The sequence below is a fragment of the Bubalus kerabau genome, chromosome 17 (genome assembly GCF_029407905.1).
Source record: "Bubalus kerabau isolate K-KA32 ecotype Philippines breed swamp buffalo chromosome 17, PCC_UOA_SB_1v2, whole genome shotgun sequence".
Classification (NCBI taxonomy): Eukaryota; Metazoa; Chordata; class Mammalia; order Artiodactyla; family Bovidae; genus Bubalus; species Bubalus kerabau.
The window spans coordinates 49,158,899-49,177,395 of record NC_073640.1 but is presented as its reverse complement, the minus strand read 5'-3'; the positions used below and the strand labels follow the sequence as shown (position 1 = coordinate 49,177,395).

General features: G+C 55.4%; 2 protein-coding genes across 3 annotated transcripts; both read right to left on the bottom strand.

Annotated features, from left to right (window-relative positions):
* Positions 1-3,833: 3,833 nt before the first annotated feature.
* HAMP (hepcidin antimicrobial peptide) lies at positions 3,834-5,473 on the bottom strand. Its single transcript, XM_055553522.1, has 3 exons — positions 5,148-5,473; positions 4,144-4,203; positions 3,834-4,053 (listed from the first exon to the last, which is right to left on the bottom strand). Exons 1-3 carry the CDS (start codon positions 5,232-5,234, stop codon positions 3,952-3,954), a joined length of 249 nt encoding a protein of 82 aa, XP_055409497.1. The 5' UTR covers positions 5,235-5,473; the 3' UTR covers positions 3,834-3,951.
* A 2,556-nt stretch (positions 5,474-8,029) lies between these two features.
* On the bottom strand, positions 8,030-17,649 carry USF2 (upstream transcription factor 2, c-fos interacting). 2 transcript variants are annotated; one of them, XM_055552749.1, is made up of 10 exons: positions 17,579-17,649; positions 17,262-17,308; positions 17,036-17,154; positions 16,692-16,892; positions 16,122-16,272; positions 15,901-15,988; positions 15,538-15,596; positions 9,034-9,128; positions 8,763-8,891; positions 8,030-8,663 (listed from the first exon to the last, which is right to left on the bottom strand). In XM_055552749.1, exons 1-10 carry the CDS (start codon positions 17,638-17,640, stop codon positions 8,574-8,576), a joined length of 1,041 nt encoding a protein of 346 aa, XP_055408724.1. In that variant the 5' UTR covers positions 17,641-17,649; the 3' UTR covers positions 8,030-8,573. The 2 variants fall into 2 exon arrangements, with proteins under 2 accessions (XP_055408724.1, XP_055408725.1); XM_055552750.1 differs by having other exon boundaries at positions 16,773-16,892.
* Positions 17,650-18,497: the final 848 nt, after the last annotated feature.

The following is an 18,497-nucleotide window of genomic DNA, read 5'->3' as shown; positions in this document are numbered from 1 at the left end:
GTTTAGGGGGTCCGCCATCTCTCTGGGTGTGAACCGAAGGCTGTCCCTGGGGGCGGGCTGCACAGTTGAGTGTGTCCCACAGAGGGTGCTATTGCTGAGATCTGCACCCGGGTCCCCAGCCCACAGGAGGACTCAGGGACCTGAGAGCCTGTGCCCTCAGAAAGGTGAGGTGCCACTCAGATCCTGCTACCAGTGCTGCCCAATCACCAAGTCTTTCCAGGCAAGGCAGGTTTGCTAGGGTGATTGTGACAAAGCCTCATAAATCAGGTGGCTTAAAAAATAGAGTTTATTGTCTCATGACTATGGTTTCACCAGTAGTCATGTATGGATGTGAGAGTTGGACCATAAAGAAGGCTGAGCACCAAAAGACTGATGCTTTTGAACTGTGTGTTGGAGAAGACTCTTGAGAGTCCCTTGGACTGCAAGGAGATCCAACCAGCCCATTCTGAAGGAGATCAGTCCTGGATGTTCATTGGAAGGACTGATGCTGAAGCTCCAATACTTTGGCCACCGATGCTAAAGAGCCATCTCACTGGAAAAGACCCTGATGCTGGGAAAGATTGGGGCAGGATGAGAAGGGGATAACAGAGGATGAGATGATTGGATGGCATCACTGACTCAGTGGACATGAGTTTGAGCAAACTCCAGAAGATAGTGAAGGAGAGGGAAGCCAGAATCAGACACGACTTAGCACTGAACAACAGCAACAAATTGTCTCATGGTGCTGGAGACTAGAGGTCTCCACATCCACGTGGTGCTCTCCTATATGGGGGTCTCTGTGTCCAAATTTCCACTTTTTATTAGCACAACAAAGCTACTGGATTAGGACCCACCTAATGACCTCATTTTAATGTGATTATCCCTATAAAGACTCTATCAAAGGACATCCCTGATGGTCTAGTGATTAAGACTCCACACTTCCAACACAGGGGATGGAGGTTTGATCCCTGGTGCAGGAACTAAGACCCCACATATTGAGCCAAGCAATCAAAAGAATAAAAAAAAAAAAAGACCCTATCACCAAATAAGGTCACAGAATTGCATTGGGGGTTAAGATGCCAACATTTACATTTAATTAATTTATTTATTTATTGGTCATGTGGCTTGCAAGATCTTAGTTTCCCAACCAAGGGTCGAACCCAGGCCCCAGCAGTGAAAGCACTGAGTTGAGTTCTAACTACCAGACTGCCAGAGAGTGAAAGTCACTCAGTCGTGTCCGACTCTTTGCTACCCCATGGACTATACAGTCCATGGAATTCTCCAGGCCAGAATACTGGAGTGGGTAGCCATTCCCTTCTGCAGGGGATCTTCCCAACCCAGGGATTGAACCCAGATCTCCCACATTGCAGGCAGATTCTCTGTATCATCTGATCCACCAGGAAAGCCCTGCCAAGGAAACCCCAGCATATAAATTTCAGAGGGACCTAGTTCAGTCTGCAACAGCAAGAGTTCAGATTTCTATGTGAAATATCTCAGTCTTTAGGTATTTGCCCAATTTTTGCCTAAAACATTGTACAGACTGAGCAAAACTCATCTCAGGATAGAATCAAGCCCTTGCGCCCCCTTGCTCCACATGCTCTTGACTGGGAGCAGGTGCTTGGTCTAACCCAGAGGCGCTCTCTGCCGTCAGCCAACAACAGGAGTCTTCGAAGTGTGGCCCCCAGGCCAGCAGCAGCAGTATCAGCTGGGAGCTTGTTAGAAATGCTCATTCCAGGGCCCCACCCTGGACTTGCCAAGTCTGCCTTTCACTAGGCCTTCTGGGAGATTCAGGTGCACACTGATGTTTGGGTACCTCTGCTTCCCATCACTAGGACCACCTGGAGGACTGGCTAAGCTGAGAGAAGAGCACTGGTGTGGGGATGACTCTGGTGGTCCAGTGGCTAAGACTCTGCTCCTGACACAGGGGGCCCAGGTTCACTTCCTGGTCAGGAGCTAGATCCCACGCGCTGCAACAAAGATTACGCATATTGCAATTAACACCCAGTGCAGCCAAATAAATAAATAAAAATAAATATTCTTTCAAAAAGCCCTGGTGTCATCAAATGCCATCAGCGATTTCAAGTTTCCCACCTCCAGGGTATTTATTTATGAGGAGGGTCTGAGAGGCCTCCACCTCCTGTCAGTACGAATACTTCCCGTTGATGAGGCTTTGGATGGTTTCCAAAACCGCTTCACACTCTTCTGTTGCTGAGCATCATGACAGTCCAAAGAACTGAGGACTCTAGAAGCTTCTCTCCTTTTACAGATGAGGAGGTGGGGTTTCAGAGTGGGGCGAGGATGCCTCAGAAATCCCACAGCTGAGAGGTGCAGCCAAGCTCCCCACACAGCTCTTCCTCTCCCTGTCCTTCCATCTCTGTTTAGGAAAACTTCTGGCAGAGGACGAGCCTCTTGTGGCTTCCAAGGCAGAAGCTGATGGTGTGCAGAACCAATCTGGCTCCCAGCTGGGTTTAGTTTGGCTCCCAGAGTGTTGATTTTTAAAAAATTGGATTCCTTTCATCAGTTGCCAAGATTTTAGGAATCAGGAAATTTCACATAAAAATAAGGATCGCCACCTTCTTTTGAAAAGTAGCTCTAGTGATGTTTGGCTTGCCAGTGGGCGCAGCAGCCCTGCCTGGCAGCCCTCATTGAAGGGGGCCCCCAGCCTCCCCACTCCCTATCTTTACACGACACTGAGGCCAAGTGGCTGAGGCCCTTTATCATCATGCTAGCGCCGATGTGCTCTCACGGGCTAAGATCATAATGAAATGCATCTTGCATCTCCTCTTCTATCAAAAGTGGGCAAATCACATAAGTTGAGAGGAATGCAGTTTTCAAGAAGAAAGGGAGGGAATTCAAGCCCTGTGGAGGTGAATGGTATTGTCCTATGGGTCCTAGGCCAAGCGTGGCTTAGCTGAGAGCATACAACTGAAGACGCTCCTGTGAAACAAATCCATCAGGCCTCACTCATTTACTGCACCTGTCTGCTCCCTGAAGGCCAGTGGTTCTCAAACTTTTTGGTCTCAGGACCCCTTTATACTCTGAAAACTTGTTGAGAACTTCAAAAATCTTTTGTTCTAGTGAGTCATCGCTATAGTTGCTTTATCTATTAGAAATTGAGACTAGGTATTTTTTATCTTTTATTATTTTTTTGGCTGCACTGGTTCTTCGTTGCTACGAGTGAGCTTTCTCTACTTGCAGCCAGCGGGGGCTACTCTGTAGTTGTGATGTGCAGGCTTCTCATTGCCATGGCTTCTCTTGTTGTGGAGCCTGGGCTTAGTTGCCCCACAGCATGTGGGATCCCAGTTCCTGTAGTAGGGATCGAGCCCGAGACTCCCAGATTGGCAGGCAGACTCTTAACCACGGTATCACCAGGGAAGTCCCGAAACTGGGACATTTTTAAAGCACAAGACACAGAGCACACCATCAGCTAGCTGTCAGAAGGATAAGATCAACACATGTCATGGGGCCTCTGGAGAGCTCCACAGTCTGTTCTCAAGAGAATGAGTGTGAGAAAGATAGGTAGCATCTTTAGTTGTCTCCACTATGTGGGGCCTTGGAGGAGTCCCCAGACCTTGCTCTGAGAACCCTTGCTAGGAATCTGAATTTACCCCTGTTTTTAAGAAGATTTCAAAGAGGAAACTTGAACTTTCACTCCCTGCTGTTGCAAAGTAAATTCAAGGTCTTTTGAAGTAGGGGAAGAAGAGAAAACATATCCTTCACCAAGCTTCCTTGCGACCTCCCAGTACACACAGACCCTGCACACCCCACCGAGGAGGACTGGCCCTCTGAGACAGAGCCCAAGACAAGCCTCTGGCCTAGACCTGGGCAGGGAGCAAAGACAACAGAGACTCTGGTTTGGAAAACAGGAGCTGGAACCAGCCATTTTATTTCAAGGCTATTCATCGAGTGTTGGAGAGCAGCAGGAATAAATAAGGGAGGAGGGCACGGAGGGTGGGGGTTTGGGGGGGTGGTCTACGTCCTGCAGCACATCCCACACGTGCCTTTACGACAGCAGCCACAGCAGAAGATGCAGATGGGAAAGTGGGTGTCTCGTCTCCGTCTCTGGAGCACGGGCTGTGGGAAGGAAGGGCAGTGAGCTGGGCGTAGGGGGCGCAGGCACGGGAAGGCGGGCGAGGCTCAGAGGGGAGTCCCAGGGGCTCTCACCGTCAAGCCAGCTGCCGCTCCAGCTGTGTCCTTGGTTTGCAGGTCTGTGAGCTGTCGTGTCTGTGGAAAGCAAAAGGAGGTACTGAGGACGGCAGGGCACTGGCAGAGCTCTCAGTCTAGCTCCCCGGAGCAGTGCCTCCCCAGGGGTTGGCATCTCCTGGCTCAGCTGGAGTCCCAGGAGTGGCCTCTCGTTCGGACCTTTCCTCTCCTTCCCACGGGCGGTTCTCCTGTCTGCAAACATCCCAGATCTGTCTCCTCCTCTCTCTGCAGCTGCTCACTCTTCTATAGGATCCTCCGTGGCCCGGAGGCCCGTCCCCACCCTGTATCTTGCCCCTTACAACCCATTCCCCACGTGTTATCAGTCAGATCTCAGCTTTCTCCATTTCCCAAGCCTGCAGGGCTTCCTCTGCACTTGCCTATAAGACTTGGCACGGCCACCCCTAGGTCTCATCCCCAATTACCATCTCCTTCACTCACCCAGCCCTCTGCTCCTCGGGTCCACCGTGCTTGCCCCCACCTCGGTCTCTGCTGGCTGCCCCTTTCTCTTTTCCTCCCAAACAGGTCAAATAACATTTTCTCACAAAATAGCCAACCCCCACCATTACTCTCCCACCATCTTTTATGTTATTCATGGAATAGCATTTCCTAAACACAAGTATTTCCTTGTTTTAAGTTCATTGGCTGGGTTTCCTGCCCAGGATGTATGAGAATATTCATGAGAATATTCAAGCTCCATGAGACTATTACAGCTTGGTCACCGCTGTCTAGAATAGGACTTACTGCCAAGCAGGCACTCAGTAAATTACCGTGGAATTAGATCAGGGCTCCCAGACCCTGCCGCTTGGTACCCCATCTCTGTGCTCTGAACAGCTGCCTGTCCCCCCTTCCCTTGCCCTGAGCTCCGCCCGCATGCTGGGGGTCTCCCGCTGCCCTCTGCAGTCGTCTCCCAGGGGCTGTAGCGATTCCGGCTGCCCTCCGGGGCCCCAGGCCCTGTGGGCTCTCACCTGGGGAGGGAGAACGGAGCCGCTGGTCAGGCTGAGCAGGACAAGGAGCAGAAGGCAGGTGGCCCGGATCTGCGTGTTCAGTGCCATTGTGCCGTCTGTCTGGCCGTCCTGCCGTTAGGTCTAGGACCTGCTCTGGTGTCTGGGAGCCCAGTTACAGTTGCTTTTATGGGTCCTCCTGGGGGAGGCGGGGATGCGAAGCCCTCTCCCCTTTGGCCCGACTCATTTCCAAGAAGGTGGTGGCGCCGAAAAGGCGGGAGAGATAAGCGGGAACAGAGGTGACAGGGAACAGGGTTGTGTCACCCTCATCCGACAGAGGTGTGTCCAGGAGGTGGGGCAGACATGACCGCAGACACATGCCTCTAGTCAGCCACCTGGGAGACACTTTCCCTGACATGACATCACCTTGTTGATTTCAGGAAAAAAATTCCCTCTTTTGACCCTGCGGTAGAACGGATTGAAGAGCAGGAGTAAGGTTTCTTCCACCCCGCACCGTTCCTGACCTCGTCATTCATAAGCAGTACGGCTGTTACTTCCCGGGCCCCTCATCACTCTCCCACCATCTTTTATGTTCTTCATGAACAGCATGTCCTAAACACAAGTGTTTCCTTGTTTTTAAGTTCACTAATTCCCTGACCAGGATGTCAGCTCCATGAGCATATTCTTCTCTCATCTACCTTGTTCACAGCTTGGTCACCACTCTCTAGGATAGGGCTTAATGCAGAGCAGGCACTCAGTAAACCACAGTGGCACTGGATTGAGGTTGGCTTCTGGGAGGGAACACCGTGATGCCCATGTGCAGGAGCTCGTGTCCACAGGAGGCCCCAGCACACATGTGGGGTTTCTCAAGGGTCAGAACCTTAAGACGTGGCCCTGTGGATCTGGGAAATGTTCCTGTGAAGTTTTGGCCAAAAAGGACAGTGGTGATGGTAACAGTGAACACCCGATGACTGCACCTCACAAGCCAACAGATACACTGGCTCACTTCTGTGTTAACTCAGCCCGTGCGACCTTGCCTCTGAGCAGCTCCTGCCTGCCCCATCCCAGGCTCTGCTCTGCTTTCAGGGCCCTAGCTGCCTTCTCAGCCACTGACCACCCTGGCTTCCCAAACCCTGCTCCTGGGAGAGGAGCCCGCCATGCCCACCTAAGACTTTTTAACTAAAGATTTATTATTTATTTATTTATGGCTGCCCTGGGGTCTTTCATTGCTGCACATGGGCTACTCTTCCTTGCAGTGCCTGGACTTCTCGATGCGGTGGCTTCTGTTGTCGCACAGCAGGGGCTCTGGAGTGTGCGAGCTTCAGTAGTCGCAGCGCACAGGCTCAGTAGTCACGAGAATGGGCTAAGTCACCCCGTGGCTTGTGGACTCTTCCCAGACTGGGGATCAAACCCACGTCCCCTGCATTGGCAGGTGGATTCTTAACCACTGGACTCCCATCAGGGAGGTCCAGAGACTCATCTTCTTCACTGTTTAGGGAGAGGAGCTGAAGGCAAAGATTTAAGACACTGCCAAAGATTGGTCAGCCAGAGGCAGAGTTGGGCCTCTGGCCTGGGTCCTGTGTCCTCAGCACCAGGCTTTCCTGCCTCCAGAAAACACAAGAGGGCACGGTGGGTCTGCTGAACCACACTTGTACAGGCTCAATGAGCACACCATGTGCATCCCAACTCCAGTCGGGAACATCATGTTGGCACCTTGAAACCCACACTGGTGGGTGTACTTACACCACAGACATTGGCAAACACTACAAATCAGGCTTTTCTTTGGAGGGCTGGCTTCCTGCATATGATGGAAGAGGAGCTGAACCAAGGATGCCTGGCTGTGGCAATCTCACTGCTACGTACGACCTGAACCATCTTAGGGTGCTCACAGCCCAAGGGAACAGCAGATCGTGACTTCAGAGATAGGTCCTTGGCCATATTCTCTCTCTCACTCCCAGGCCACCCAGTGACAACCCTACGAGCTTGTCCGTCTCCCTTCTCCCGGCCCCCACTCAACCCGGCACTTCTGGTGGTCTCACCTGGAGGCCAGAGGGAGGAGGTGCTGCCAAGGAATGAACTCTTCTTCCTGGCCCTGAACTGCTGCCAAGGCCCACTCGAAAAGCATGAAAACAGGGGACCCTGGGAAGTAAGTTTCCTGCCATCTGTTAGGCTCCCCCAGCTGCACACAGCTTCACTCTCCAACAGAGGAAAGGCCAGGACAGGAGACGGGGCTCTCAGAGGGAAGGAAGAAAGCAGCCGGGGGTCTCTGGGATGGGTGCGGGGTGGCAAGCTCAGCAAGGTGACCAGACCTAGATTCTGGGAGTGGCTGGAGTTGCATGGGGGCTGCATGCTCACCCACAGGGAGACACAGCAGCACCCCCCAGGCATCACTGCATCATCTCAGCTCAGGCCAGGTTTCATCATCAACCAGGGGCAGGGGTCACAGCACAGGCGCCAGAGTCGCAGTGCAAGGCGACAGGCTGACGGGCCAAGCCTGGCTTCCTGGCCATCTGCCCTCCCTGAGGGTGGGGGGCTCAAGGCCAGGCCCCACCATTGGCTAGTGCAGAGGGGAGGGCATTAGCCCAGAAGGGTAGGGTCAGGAGATAGTCCTGTTTTTAGGAACTGGTGACATGCAAGACCCCAGCCTCTCCTTCAAAAACATGTGGCATATCCTTGACCCTGGCTCCCCCTGCCCCCCACACCACATATGCACCACCTGGGGCCTCAAAGACACTATTCATCCTTTAATTCCTCCATCTGTACAACCAACAGACTGGGTACCGGGCGGCGCGGGATGGCCGGGACTGGTACACAGCCACGAACGGAAGAGCGAGGGCCTGTCCCCGGGAGCCCTGCATAGACCCCAGACCCCCTCCCCACATCTGAGATGGACAAATACACAGACAGACAAGGCGGGGCCACATGGGGCCAGTTTATTGCAGTTAAATACCTCTCTCTCTCTATTTTTTTTGTCCATTTTTTCCATAAAGAAAATTAGAACGCACTCACACACCCAGAGGGGAGCAGGGTTCCAGAAACAAGAGGTGGGGTGGGACGTGGCCTCCCTGCTTGGGTCCAGGCCCCCCGCAGGACCCCCTCCTCCCCATAAGCACCCTGGTCTCAGTACCTCGGGAGTCCGAGGAGGCAGCGGGGTGTGGCAGGGGCTCTGTCCTCCTCCCTCTGGCCTCCAGGTGAGACCACCAGAAGTGCCGGGTTGAGTGGGGGCCGGGAGAAGGGAGACGGACAAATGGGGGAGGGGATATGGTTTCCAAGTTGAGGAGGGCGGTGGGCGCTTATCCACAGAAATGCATTATTTCTCCCCATTTTTTTGTTAAAAATCTACTATAAAAAACGCAGCTGGGGGAGGGGCGTCTGTCCCTCTCTGTGCTAAGGGCTGGGGAAGGGGACGGTGGGGGCCTGGAGGCGGCCCCCGCCGCATGGTAGGTGGTGTCACTGCCGGGCGCTCTCGCCCACCATCTCCAGGTTGTGCTGCTGCAGCTGGGCGCGGAGCACGGCGTTCTCGTTCTTCAGCTCCTCGATCTGCCAGACACGACGGGGGACAAGCAGCCAGAGCTGGCTCCCCGCGTCCTGGGGTTCCTGGGCGCCCCCCGTCCCTGCCCTCCCAGCCCTGTGGCTCACCTGTTGCCGCAGGAGCTCATTGTCCATCTGCAGCCGCTCGGCCTCCTTGAAGGTCTCCTGCATGCGCTGGTTGGTCTGGCGCAGCTCCCGGATGTAGTCGCAGGCCTTTGACAGGATCCCTCCTTTACTCTGGGGAGTGGTGGGCATGAGCATCAGTGAGCACTGCCTGGCAGCCGATGCCCACCAGTCGTCTCAGCCCGAGACGACTCCCGCGCCCAGCACTCAAGACAGATTCTCTACAAGGGTGTTGGGGGACCAGGGGGATACTCACCGCTCCTGTCTTGCTATTATCTGCATTACAATCTGGAATGATTTTTGAAAGCTGGACGATCCAGTTGTTGATCTTGTCCCTCCGCCTCCGCTCCACTGCGGCGAGAACAGTAGGAACAAGGCTGTGTCCAGCATGCTCCCTCTGTGCCCAGGCGAGTCACCTCCCGAGGCAGATGCCACGAGAGCCAAGGCCGCCGAGGCACAGCCAGGCCCGCCCAAGGCCACATGGCCAGCAAGTGCAGGGGCCCGACCTGAACCCAGGCAGCCGGCTCCAGCCCGCTCCACATGGTTCCTCAATAGGAACCGAGAAATTCAAGCGCCACTCTCAAGTGCCACATGTACCCTCAGGGCAGCATCGACAGCTGAGGGGCTGCGGGGTTTGTTCTGTTGGTTGGCCCAGCAGGTTTTGAAAAATTTGAGTCAACATTTAAAAGTTAGAAAAGTTCACATAACAACTGGCCTTTTTTGAAAAAAAGGAGTTGTGGTGCAGTGGGCATGTGTCCCTGGCAGGCAAGAAGGGGCCAGAGCCCCTTTACACAGGACCCGGATGAACCTTTCTGGTCCCCACAGTCCCTGAACTTGATTCTCCATGACGGTACTCATGTATCCCGAGTTCTGGACCCCACAGTCCTGTTTTTCTCTTCATCATTAAAATCCCAGTCTGACCACATCTCACTCCACTTACACTCCTTCTCCATGGCCCCGGCAGCAAGCCTCAGCTTCCCCAGCTGGCACTGCAGTTCTCAGGGGCCTGGCCCGTCATCAGGGCACTGGGTCACCCAGAAATACCGCGAACCCTATCTTGAAGGCCAGGTTTGACAAGCTACTGGCAGATTTTACTTGGAAAGTCCAGATGTGTGATTTACTTTATAACACTCTGTCTGCTCTGTCTCACTCTGTCTGCTGAGTTGAGTGGCAGCTGCCCCTGCACTTATGACAGTGGCCTGAGGGCTGCCTGCACTGCAGCCTGAGACCCCTGGTTTAGGGCTCGCTGAGAAAGCTGTCCCAGCCTTTCCTCACCTTCTGAGCACAGTACGAGGCACTGCTAGGGACACACAAGAAAGCCCAGTTGGCCCCACAGTCTCACCCTCCTGCCAAGGCAGTTCATGGACAGATGCAGGTGGTCACTATAGGGAGGGGAGACTGTGGGTGGGATTTGGAAAGGAGGGTATTTTCTCAGGTTTGGGTGACTGGGGGAGAGGGTCCGGATGTGAGTGAGAAAAGTAGGGTGGGCCAGAAGGCTGCCCTTGACCCCCTCTCCTCCTGAGGCCAGCACTGCCCCTCAACCCAGCTGTTCCCTCAAAGAACGTGCCTGGCCACTAGAGGAAGACCCGACTGTCTTCCCCTGGCGCTTGCTTTTGTCCTCTCGCTGCTGACCAGTCCTTCCAAGTGCCCCCACTCTGGCCTGGGTGACAACACCCTCCCACATGGACTTGCTTCCTCCCTCATTCTCCTCTCTTGCCGCCCACAACCTCCCTTTACCACAGGGATAAGAATACTGCCTGGTATCGAGCTTCGCCTGACCCTGGCCCTGGGGTCAGTGAGTACACAGCCACGTGCCCCATCACTACCCTGGTGAGTAAACCTTCCCAGCCAGGGCGGCCATGTCTTACGGTCTTTGGGGACTCTGTGGCCCCGAACAGCAGCTGAGCTAAGAGTCTGGCCCAGCCTCCACATCCATTCTCAGGTGCCAACTGAGGAGCTTGCGAGCAGACAGCTGCCCTTTGCTACCCTCCTGCAGTCTGGCATCCTTGAGCCTGGGTCCCATGCTGCAGCCGCATCCCATGCCCACTCCTCGCTTCCTCACTGGGGGCTGGGCAGGGGGTAGGGGACACCTCTAGCTCGTATTCACTTCTTCAAAACTTACTGCTTGCCCTACTGTGTGCAGGGCACTCTGCGAGGCCAGTCCATGGCGGACTCAACCGCTGTCATGCCAGCACTCACAGCACCAAGGTGAAATTCACGTGAATGGGAGACACTGACACCACAGACTGGGGAGTTACAACTGAAGACAGTACCCAGTGCCTGGGGAATGCCAGGGCAGAGTACTGCTTTCAGCGTGGAGTGGGGTGGACTGTCTCTTCAGAGAAAGGTTTAGAACGGAAAGATGGGGCTGGTTTCTGAGAGGAAGGGCAGTAGGCAGACAGGCATCATGAACCCAGAACAGGCGACATGGAAACACTTTGGCGGGCGCAGGAGTTGGGGCAGGGGGATTGGAAAGGGTGGCAGAAATAGGTTGTGAAGGCCTTGAATGCCCTGTCAGTGGGTCTGGACCTTGTGTTCTCTTCCCCGAGGGGTCTAGGCCCTCGAGTCTGGGGCCCTTCTTGGCATGCGGTCAGGCCTGTGGCTTGGGGAGACCACTTCGGCACAACTGAAACGGAGGAAGACCAGTTAAAACCAAGGCCACGTCTGTTCTTCAGAAGGCTTAAGTCACAGCCATACAACATTTAAAACACAATTTAGAGCAAAATCTGCCAGGACTGATGGGAGAAATGGGCAAATCCACAAATATAACTAGGGATATCAACACTCCTCAGTAACTGACAAAACAAGTAGACAAAGAAATGAAGACAGAAAATCTGAACACTGTCAGCCAGCTTGACCTAGTTACCACTGATGGAACACTCCACACACATCAGCAGATATGCCTTTTCAAGCACACACAGAAACTTTCACCAAGATAGACTGTATTTAGGGCCATAAAATAAAGTCTCAATAAATTCCAAAGGACTTAAGTTATATACAGAGTATGTTCTCTGATCACAACAAAACTCATTTACAAATCAGTAACAAGAAGATATCAGGGGACTTCCCTGGTGGCCCAGTGGTTAAGAATCTGCCTGGCAAATGCAGGCGAGGTGGGTTCAACCCCTGCTTGGGGAGCTAAGACCCCACATACTGTGGAGCAACTAAGCCCTCACGCCACAACTAGAGAGTCTGGGCACCGCAACTAAAGATCCCACATGATGCAACAAAGGCCCAAAGCAGCCAAATAGATAAATGTTCAAAAAAAAAAAAAAGATATCCAGAAAGCCCATAAACATTCATAAGTTAAACAACACATTTCTAAATAATCCCATGGGTCAGTGAAAAAATAATCAGGAAAACAAGAAACATTCCAAATTGAATAACAAGAAAACACAAGTATCCAAATGGGAGGATGCTAAAGCAGTATAAGACTGAAATCTGCAACTATAAAGGCTTGTATTGAGAAAAAAGAAAGGTTTAAAAATCGTCTTAAAAAGCTGGGGGAAGACACCCAGCAAACTAAACCCCAATTAAGCAGAACAAATAAATTGGTCATAGTATGAGTAGGAACCAAGAAATAGAAAAAGCAACTAAGCAATCAGTTTTCACGTAAAGATCTGGATTTCTGGCTTCTTCAGAGGTTGAGTAGTGAGCCCAAATTCTGACACAGCAGCAACAGCGGGCACTGTGAGATCACCCTTCAGGCAGGACAGACACACTGGCCCCCAGTCACTGCTGGGGACCACCACTCCCCTTTCTGCTACACCAGGTATACTGACTTCCTTGGGGCCCTGAAGACATCTGCCTGCGGCCCAGAGATGGGCCCCTGTGGTATCAAGAAACATGGCAAAGAGGGAAAAGCAGAAAAGGTCGACTGGAGGTCCACTTTGGCACAGTGTCTCGGGTCCTGTGGCTGTGAGGGACGAAGAGGGCAGAGTTGAAGTGGCCTGGCTCTCAGGACTGGCTTGGGTAATCATGACAGGGATCCCTCTTGCTGCTCTGGAAGAAGGAGGCTTTGGGAAGGAGGGAAAACGGCAGGTTCTGGTTTGGACAAGTTGAGTGTGAGATGCTTCAAGAACAACCAGCAATAGAAATTTGGAACGAGCATCCCAAAATATGGGTCTGGAGGAGCACGAGAGAGATGGAGCAGAAAGACAGCTGTTGGCAGTGCACGGGGTGGGGGAGCCCTGGGAGGACATCAGGGAACAGTCACATCTTTTTGGAGTCACATACTTTTCTGGAGAAAGCCCACAGACCCTCTCCTGGGAGAAATGACACACACCAACATCTGGAGATAGGGACTAGGGGAGACTGACTGTCCCCGGGCCTGATGTTTCACTCTCCTGACCACTGGAAGAAGGGGCTGGACCCCAAGAGATACTAACAGAAAAAGCAGCTTCCCAACTTTACCCATCATGAAGAGTCACCTGGGGAACTGGTTTTAGTGCAGACTCCCAGACACCCTCGGACCTACCCATTCAGCATCTCGTGAAGATGACCTAGAGATGGTGATCATTAACAAGCCTTCCAGGTGACCAGGAAGCCCTGCCCTCTGGAACAGGCTCGGAAGGAGAACCAGGGCAAGGAGAGCAGAAAGGAACGTTCCCGAGAGGAGGGGAACGGGCAGGGCCAGATGCTTGGAGTGCAGGCAGGAAAGGAAGCCAGTGGATTTGGCAATGAGGTCATCACGGGTGACCTTAAATGGAGCCGTTTTGGTAGAGAAATGAGCCAGATTGCCAAGGGTACAGGGAGGCTGCCGGGCAGAGGGTGGGTCAAATGTTCTGCAGGTTAGGACAGAGTGGGCTGGCTGCAGCTGGTCAGAAAGGGCAAGGTCATGAGCAGGACTGACTTTTATAGGATGAGGAAGAGTCAAGACTTTGGAGCTGGATTAACCCAGTGAGAGGCACAGTGACAGCAGGGTGGAGAGTGACTGGCTCATCTTCCAAGAGTTGTTTGCTGTGGTCTTAGCAGGTAGCACACTAGCCTGGGGGTAGCTGAGGGCTCACGTCTCAACGCGCTGCACCCTCACCATGAGCCTCTGGGGTAGTCATGTTAACACATTCGTACACAGGACTAAACAGGCACAGAGATGAAGAGCCAGTCCAAGGTCACACGACTGGTATGTAGCAGAGCTGGGACTGCCCGGGAGCCAATAGGAGACCCCTCAAACCCACCACACCCCAAAAGCAAGCTCATGCTCACTGCTTCCCTTTAAATGAACCTGACCCCATCATAAAATCCTGATTCTTCAGCCTTGGCCTCTTCTCCCCTACAGCTTGTCCCCTCCCCTGACCCCCTTTCATGCCCTGTCCTGTCTGAGGCCCACAGGTGCAGTCACCTCCTATTTTCCTAGCTTCTGGCATCCCGTCACCCTTAGTATCCAGTCTCCATAAACAACCCCTCTGTTGACTTCCCCTCGAACCAGCACAAAGATCCAGGAGTGGGGGCCCTGGGAGGGCCTGTGACAAGACCCATGTGATCTGGCCCTGGCCAGTCCTCCCATGACTCTGCCAACTTCCCCTTTCCTTTCCTGAATTCTGCTCTTCTTCAATCACACCGAGTCTGTTCCAGCTCGGGCTGGGTGTTTGTACTTGCTTATCCCTCACTGTCTGGGACTCCTCCTCAGGATTGTGGCCAGCCCATTCAGGCGCCTGCTCAAGCGTCACTTCTAGAGAGACCCACAAAGCTCCCTGCCACCATAACCCTCCAAGTCCTTACCAGCCTTATCTTCCTTCATATGACACATGACTTACGTTCCCTGACCTCTTATTGCACCTTTGTGTAGTTTCTGTCTCTCCCACCAGAATGAACAAGGTGCCTGTTCCATTATCTGGGTGTATCTGAGGCCTAGAACAGGGGCTGGCACCTAGCACATATATGCTGAGTAAAGGTCTGAATTCACTGAGCCGCTCAGAGCATAGCTGCGTCAGCCACCCCCCATCAAACACAGTGAGGACTCTCAAGGCCTCACCCTGACATTCAGGCCCTCCTTGGCCCTCCCAAGCACTCCACAAGGAACCTCTGCTGCAACCAAACCAGCACCCCCGGAGCAACCCTTCTCCACCCTGACTTCCTGTGCTTCCCTCTGGTGGACAGGCACTCCTAAAGGCCACCTCCCTGGGGAAATATCACCTGCTCCTCCAGTCCGTGTTCAGTCACACACTACCTTGAGCCACCCTGAGTTTCCTAAACATTCCAGTCTAGGTCCCGTACCTAGCACAGGGCACATACTGCCCAGCCTAGAATCCTCCTTAAGGATGTATCTGCCAAATGACGGCTATTTGGGTGGAAGTGTTCCCTAGACATGTTTATGCTCCGGCCTCAGCCAGAGACACAGACTGCCCGCAATTTCATTTCAGATGTACTTTCTCTCAGATCAGAGCTACTTCTGGAAGCCAGGCCAGCAGTGGGGTTGGGTGGCTTGAGCAAACCAGCTGCCACATGGGAAGGCAGGTCCAGCCGCGCCAGAGCAGCCCAACTTTCCCAGAGGAGCAGAAAATCCACACATGAATGTGAAACTCGCCATTTAAACTGCTGGTCATTACTTTAGAGTCACCAGCCAGGGAGACAAATACACTACAGCTCACGCCTCCTGCCTATATCTGCTCCTGACAAGTAGCCTCTCTGCTTCTGCCTTCCCAGCATTCAACCAACACCTCTCGAGCACTTGGATCAATAACCCGGCCACTGATCTGTGACTCCAATCACCCAGCTGGGGTTGAGCCCATGAGGCCCAGCAGCTCCTGCCTGACCTTACCTTCATTGTGCTGAGCTCTCCTTCTCTCATCCCGTGGCGTTCTCGTCCCGTCGATTTTCCTAGAAGAGAATGGAAAAAATGGGTACACGTTACCTCCAGCCCGTGTGTCCAAACATTTATTAAGGAGTCAGACTTAAAAATGATCTCTGCAAAACAAATCGACATGTAGAGACAAAGAGAGAGAGAAAATGGTATTTTCTTTACTTAAACTAGAAAAGCAAAAGCTGACCAAAAAATACACCAACTGCCTGCTGTGTATTCAACTGCCTGGTTCCCATCCCAGGAAAACCTCCTCTTCCTTGGGTGCCCACAACAGGCCCTCCCAGTGTCCCCTATTCCTGGGACCAGGTCTCCTGCACATACGGGGAGTAGGGGTGTGTCCGAGGTGCAATTGTCCTCTGTGTTCCTGTCTGAAGCACGTCCTGGGGCGTCATCATGACATAGAACTGGCCTGCAAGGAAAGTGGGGGTTAGCACTAAAACTGGGGGCAGAGTCAGAACTGGCTAGGGGTTGGGGGGGAGCTTCCCTCCCTGCTAGGCCTGTTGCCTCCCCTGCCTTCCGCCCTGGCCCCTTCCTTCCTTTACCTCCAGCCTGCAAGCTCTGGTCTGTGGTCTGTACGGACACAGCCGTGGTATCTCCCACACTGGACGCTGGGAAATAGGCAAACCGGGCCTCCCCACTGACAGCCTCAGCAGCCGGGCTGCCACCATTGCTGAAGGGATTTTGGATAACAGCCTAGGGAGCAGGAGGACAGAGGCCACCCTTAGCCATCTTTGCTTCCCAATCCATCCCCTAGCCACCATATTTGATGTTTACTGCATTCTCTACAGAGAGTGGGGAACCCCTGTGTCCCACTCTGCCCTGTGTCTCACAGCCCTGGAACTTGACAGATACTAAGCAATCACTTGGGGAGCTGACCCACTTTTAACTCTAAGAGAGTGCCCTGTGACCATGATTCCCATTTCACAAAACAAACAGAAAACGATGTTCCGAAGGTCTTGCCCCAGGTTTCACCGTGCAGAACAAGAGATCTGACCTGAGGGCCTGAAGGCAGCATCTTAGTCCCACGTGCCCCACCCCCTTGGCGCTCCCCAAGAACAAAGTCAGTGTCCAGGGCCCCTTCTCCATCCCCCCAGAGGATGCTGGGCACCTACCAGTGGGAAGGGCGCTGCGGGACCTGGGGGCACAGAGGCAGCAGCGGGGCCGGGGCGCTGGGTGGCCCCATCCACACCCACCTGGGTCACAGCCTGCTGCCCCCCCGCGAAGGCAGCCGTGGACACGACGCTGACGGCGCCTGCTGTGTCGCCCTGGCCGTCCAGCTGACCATCAGTCACCTGGACTACGCGGTACGTCACCTGCAGGGGGCGGCAGAGCAGCGAGACCCGCGCTGGGGCCCGGGCAGGGGCCAGGTCCGAGCCCCTCCCAGCCCGCTCGCCTGCCCGCCCGTCCGGGACTCAGCCCTCCACTTGCCCGCCGGGCTCCGGGCCCGTAGCCTCACCTGTCCTCCATTATTCTCTGTGCGGAACTGGTACTGGATGTTGTGGTCGCCGAACGCCGCCTGCTGGACGCTGGCGATGGCCACCGCCGTCTGCTCCTCCGCCCCAGGCCCGTCCCCGCCTGCGGTCAGAGGGTCGCAGGGATGGTCAGAGGTGGCGCGAGCCAGGGCGCCCCCAGTGCCCTCCCGGGCGCAGTTCGCGGCCCTGGTGGGCCCCGCGAGCACTCACCTTCCTGCAGTTCGACACCCTCCTCTGCCTCGGGTCCCTTGTCGTGACTGCGGGAAGCACAGGAAGAAGAGGGGATCAGGGCTGCCCGCGCCCCCGCCCCTTCGCCCAGGTGCAGGGCCCCCATCCCGCCCAGCCCAGTCTGCGACAGCGGCCCCTCGGGGACCGGGGACCGGGGGTATATGTGCCGGTTCCCCCTCCCTCGCGGCCTCCATTTTGAGCTGGGCCGGGCGGTCGCTCGGGATCATGGCGGCCCGGTCGCCAGGCCGAAGGGCCGGGGCCAGGGCGCGCGGGGGCACGGGCCGGCCGAGCTCCCTTACCTGGCGGCGGCAGCAGCGGTGGCCGAGGCAGCGGGATCCAGACCCGGGTCCAGCATGTCCATGGGGGGGGTGGGGGTGGGGGGGGCGCCGGGCCCGGGGGGGAGGGGAGGGGAGGGGAGGGGAGGGAGGGGAGGGGGCGGGCGGCCGGGGGGGCCCCGAGCCCGGCGCTCACGCCGCGCGGCAGGAGGGGACGGAGGAGACACGGGAGCCGCTCGCGCTGATCACGGGGACAAACAGTGGGGTCATGTGAGGAGGAGATGCCGCCGCCGCCGCCGCCGCCGCCGCTGCTGCTCCAGCAGCCGCCTCCGCCTGCTCGCCCGCCGGCCGGCTCCCGGCGGCTCTAGGCTCCGGGACGCAGCGCAGCCGCCCCCTGCCCGCTGCACGCGGCCCTTGGGCCTCCTTCTCTGAGTAGCCGCCGCCGCGACTTTTTTTTTAAACCCGGCCCGCCCTGGATGGCCTCCGCCTCTCCCCCAGATCGCCGGCTTGCGCGTCCGCCGCCCGGCCTGGCCCAGTACGGCGGCGGATCGCTGCTGCAGCCGCCGCCGCTTTCTATTTTTTCCCCCTTTTTTTTTTCCTCCTTTACTTGAGCTGCGCGCGCGCGGCGGCAGCGGCGGCGCGAGCCCGGGGCCGACGCGCGCGAGGGGGGAGGGCAGCCCCTGGGGAGCGCGCGCGCTGTCTGTCTCCGACGGAGGGCGGGCGCGCGGGCCCAGGTCTCGGCTGGGAGCGAGGTCGCCGCTGCCGTTTCCCGGCACCCGCCGGCGGGCCGCCCGAGTGGAACGTGGGCCCGGATGGAACAACGGGGGACCTGGAAGAAGGCCTCTGGTCGCCGGGGACGAGGCAGGCGGCTAGGTTTGGAGACAGTAAAGTAGGTCGGGGGGGGGGGCGCGGGGGAGGGGGCGTTGGGTGGCTGGGGGGGAGC

Bases quoted from the DNA above. Each gene is read 5' to 3' on its own strand.
- HAMP (XM_055553522.1), bottom strand. From the start codon at position 5,234: ATGGCACTGAACACGCAGATCCGGGCCACCTGCCTTCTGCTCCTTGTC. The intron at 4,204-5,147 runs GTGAGAGCCCAC...TGCTTTCCACAG, and splicing joins GCTCCGTTCTCCCTCCCCAG to ACACGACAGCTCACAGACCT. The intron at 4,054-4,143 runs GTGAGAGCCCCT...TCCTTCCCACAG, and splicing joins GAGCGGCAGCTGGCTTGACG to CCCGTGCTCCAGAGACGGAG.
- USF2 (XM_055552749.1), bottom strand. From the start codon at position 17,640: ATGGACATGCTGGACCCGGGTCTGGATCCCGCTGCCTCGGCCACCGCT. The intron at 16,273-16,691 runs GTAGGTGCCCAG...CCTGCTCCCTAG, and splicing joins CCGCAGCGCCCTTCCCACTG to GCTGTTATCCAAAATCCCTT. The intron at 15,989-16,121 runs GTAAAGGAAGGA...CTTTCCTTGCAG, and splicing joins CCAGAGCTTGCAGGCTGGAG to GCCAGTTCTATGTCATGATG.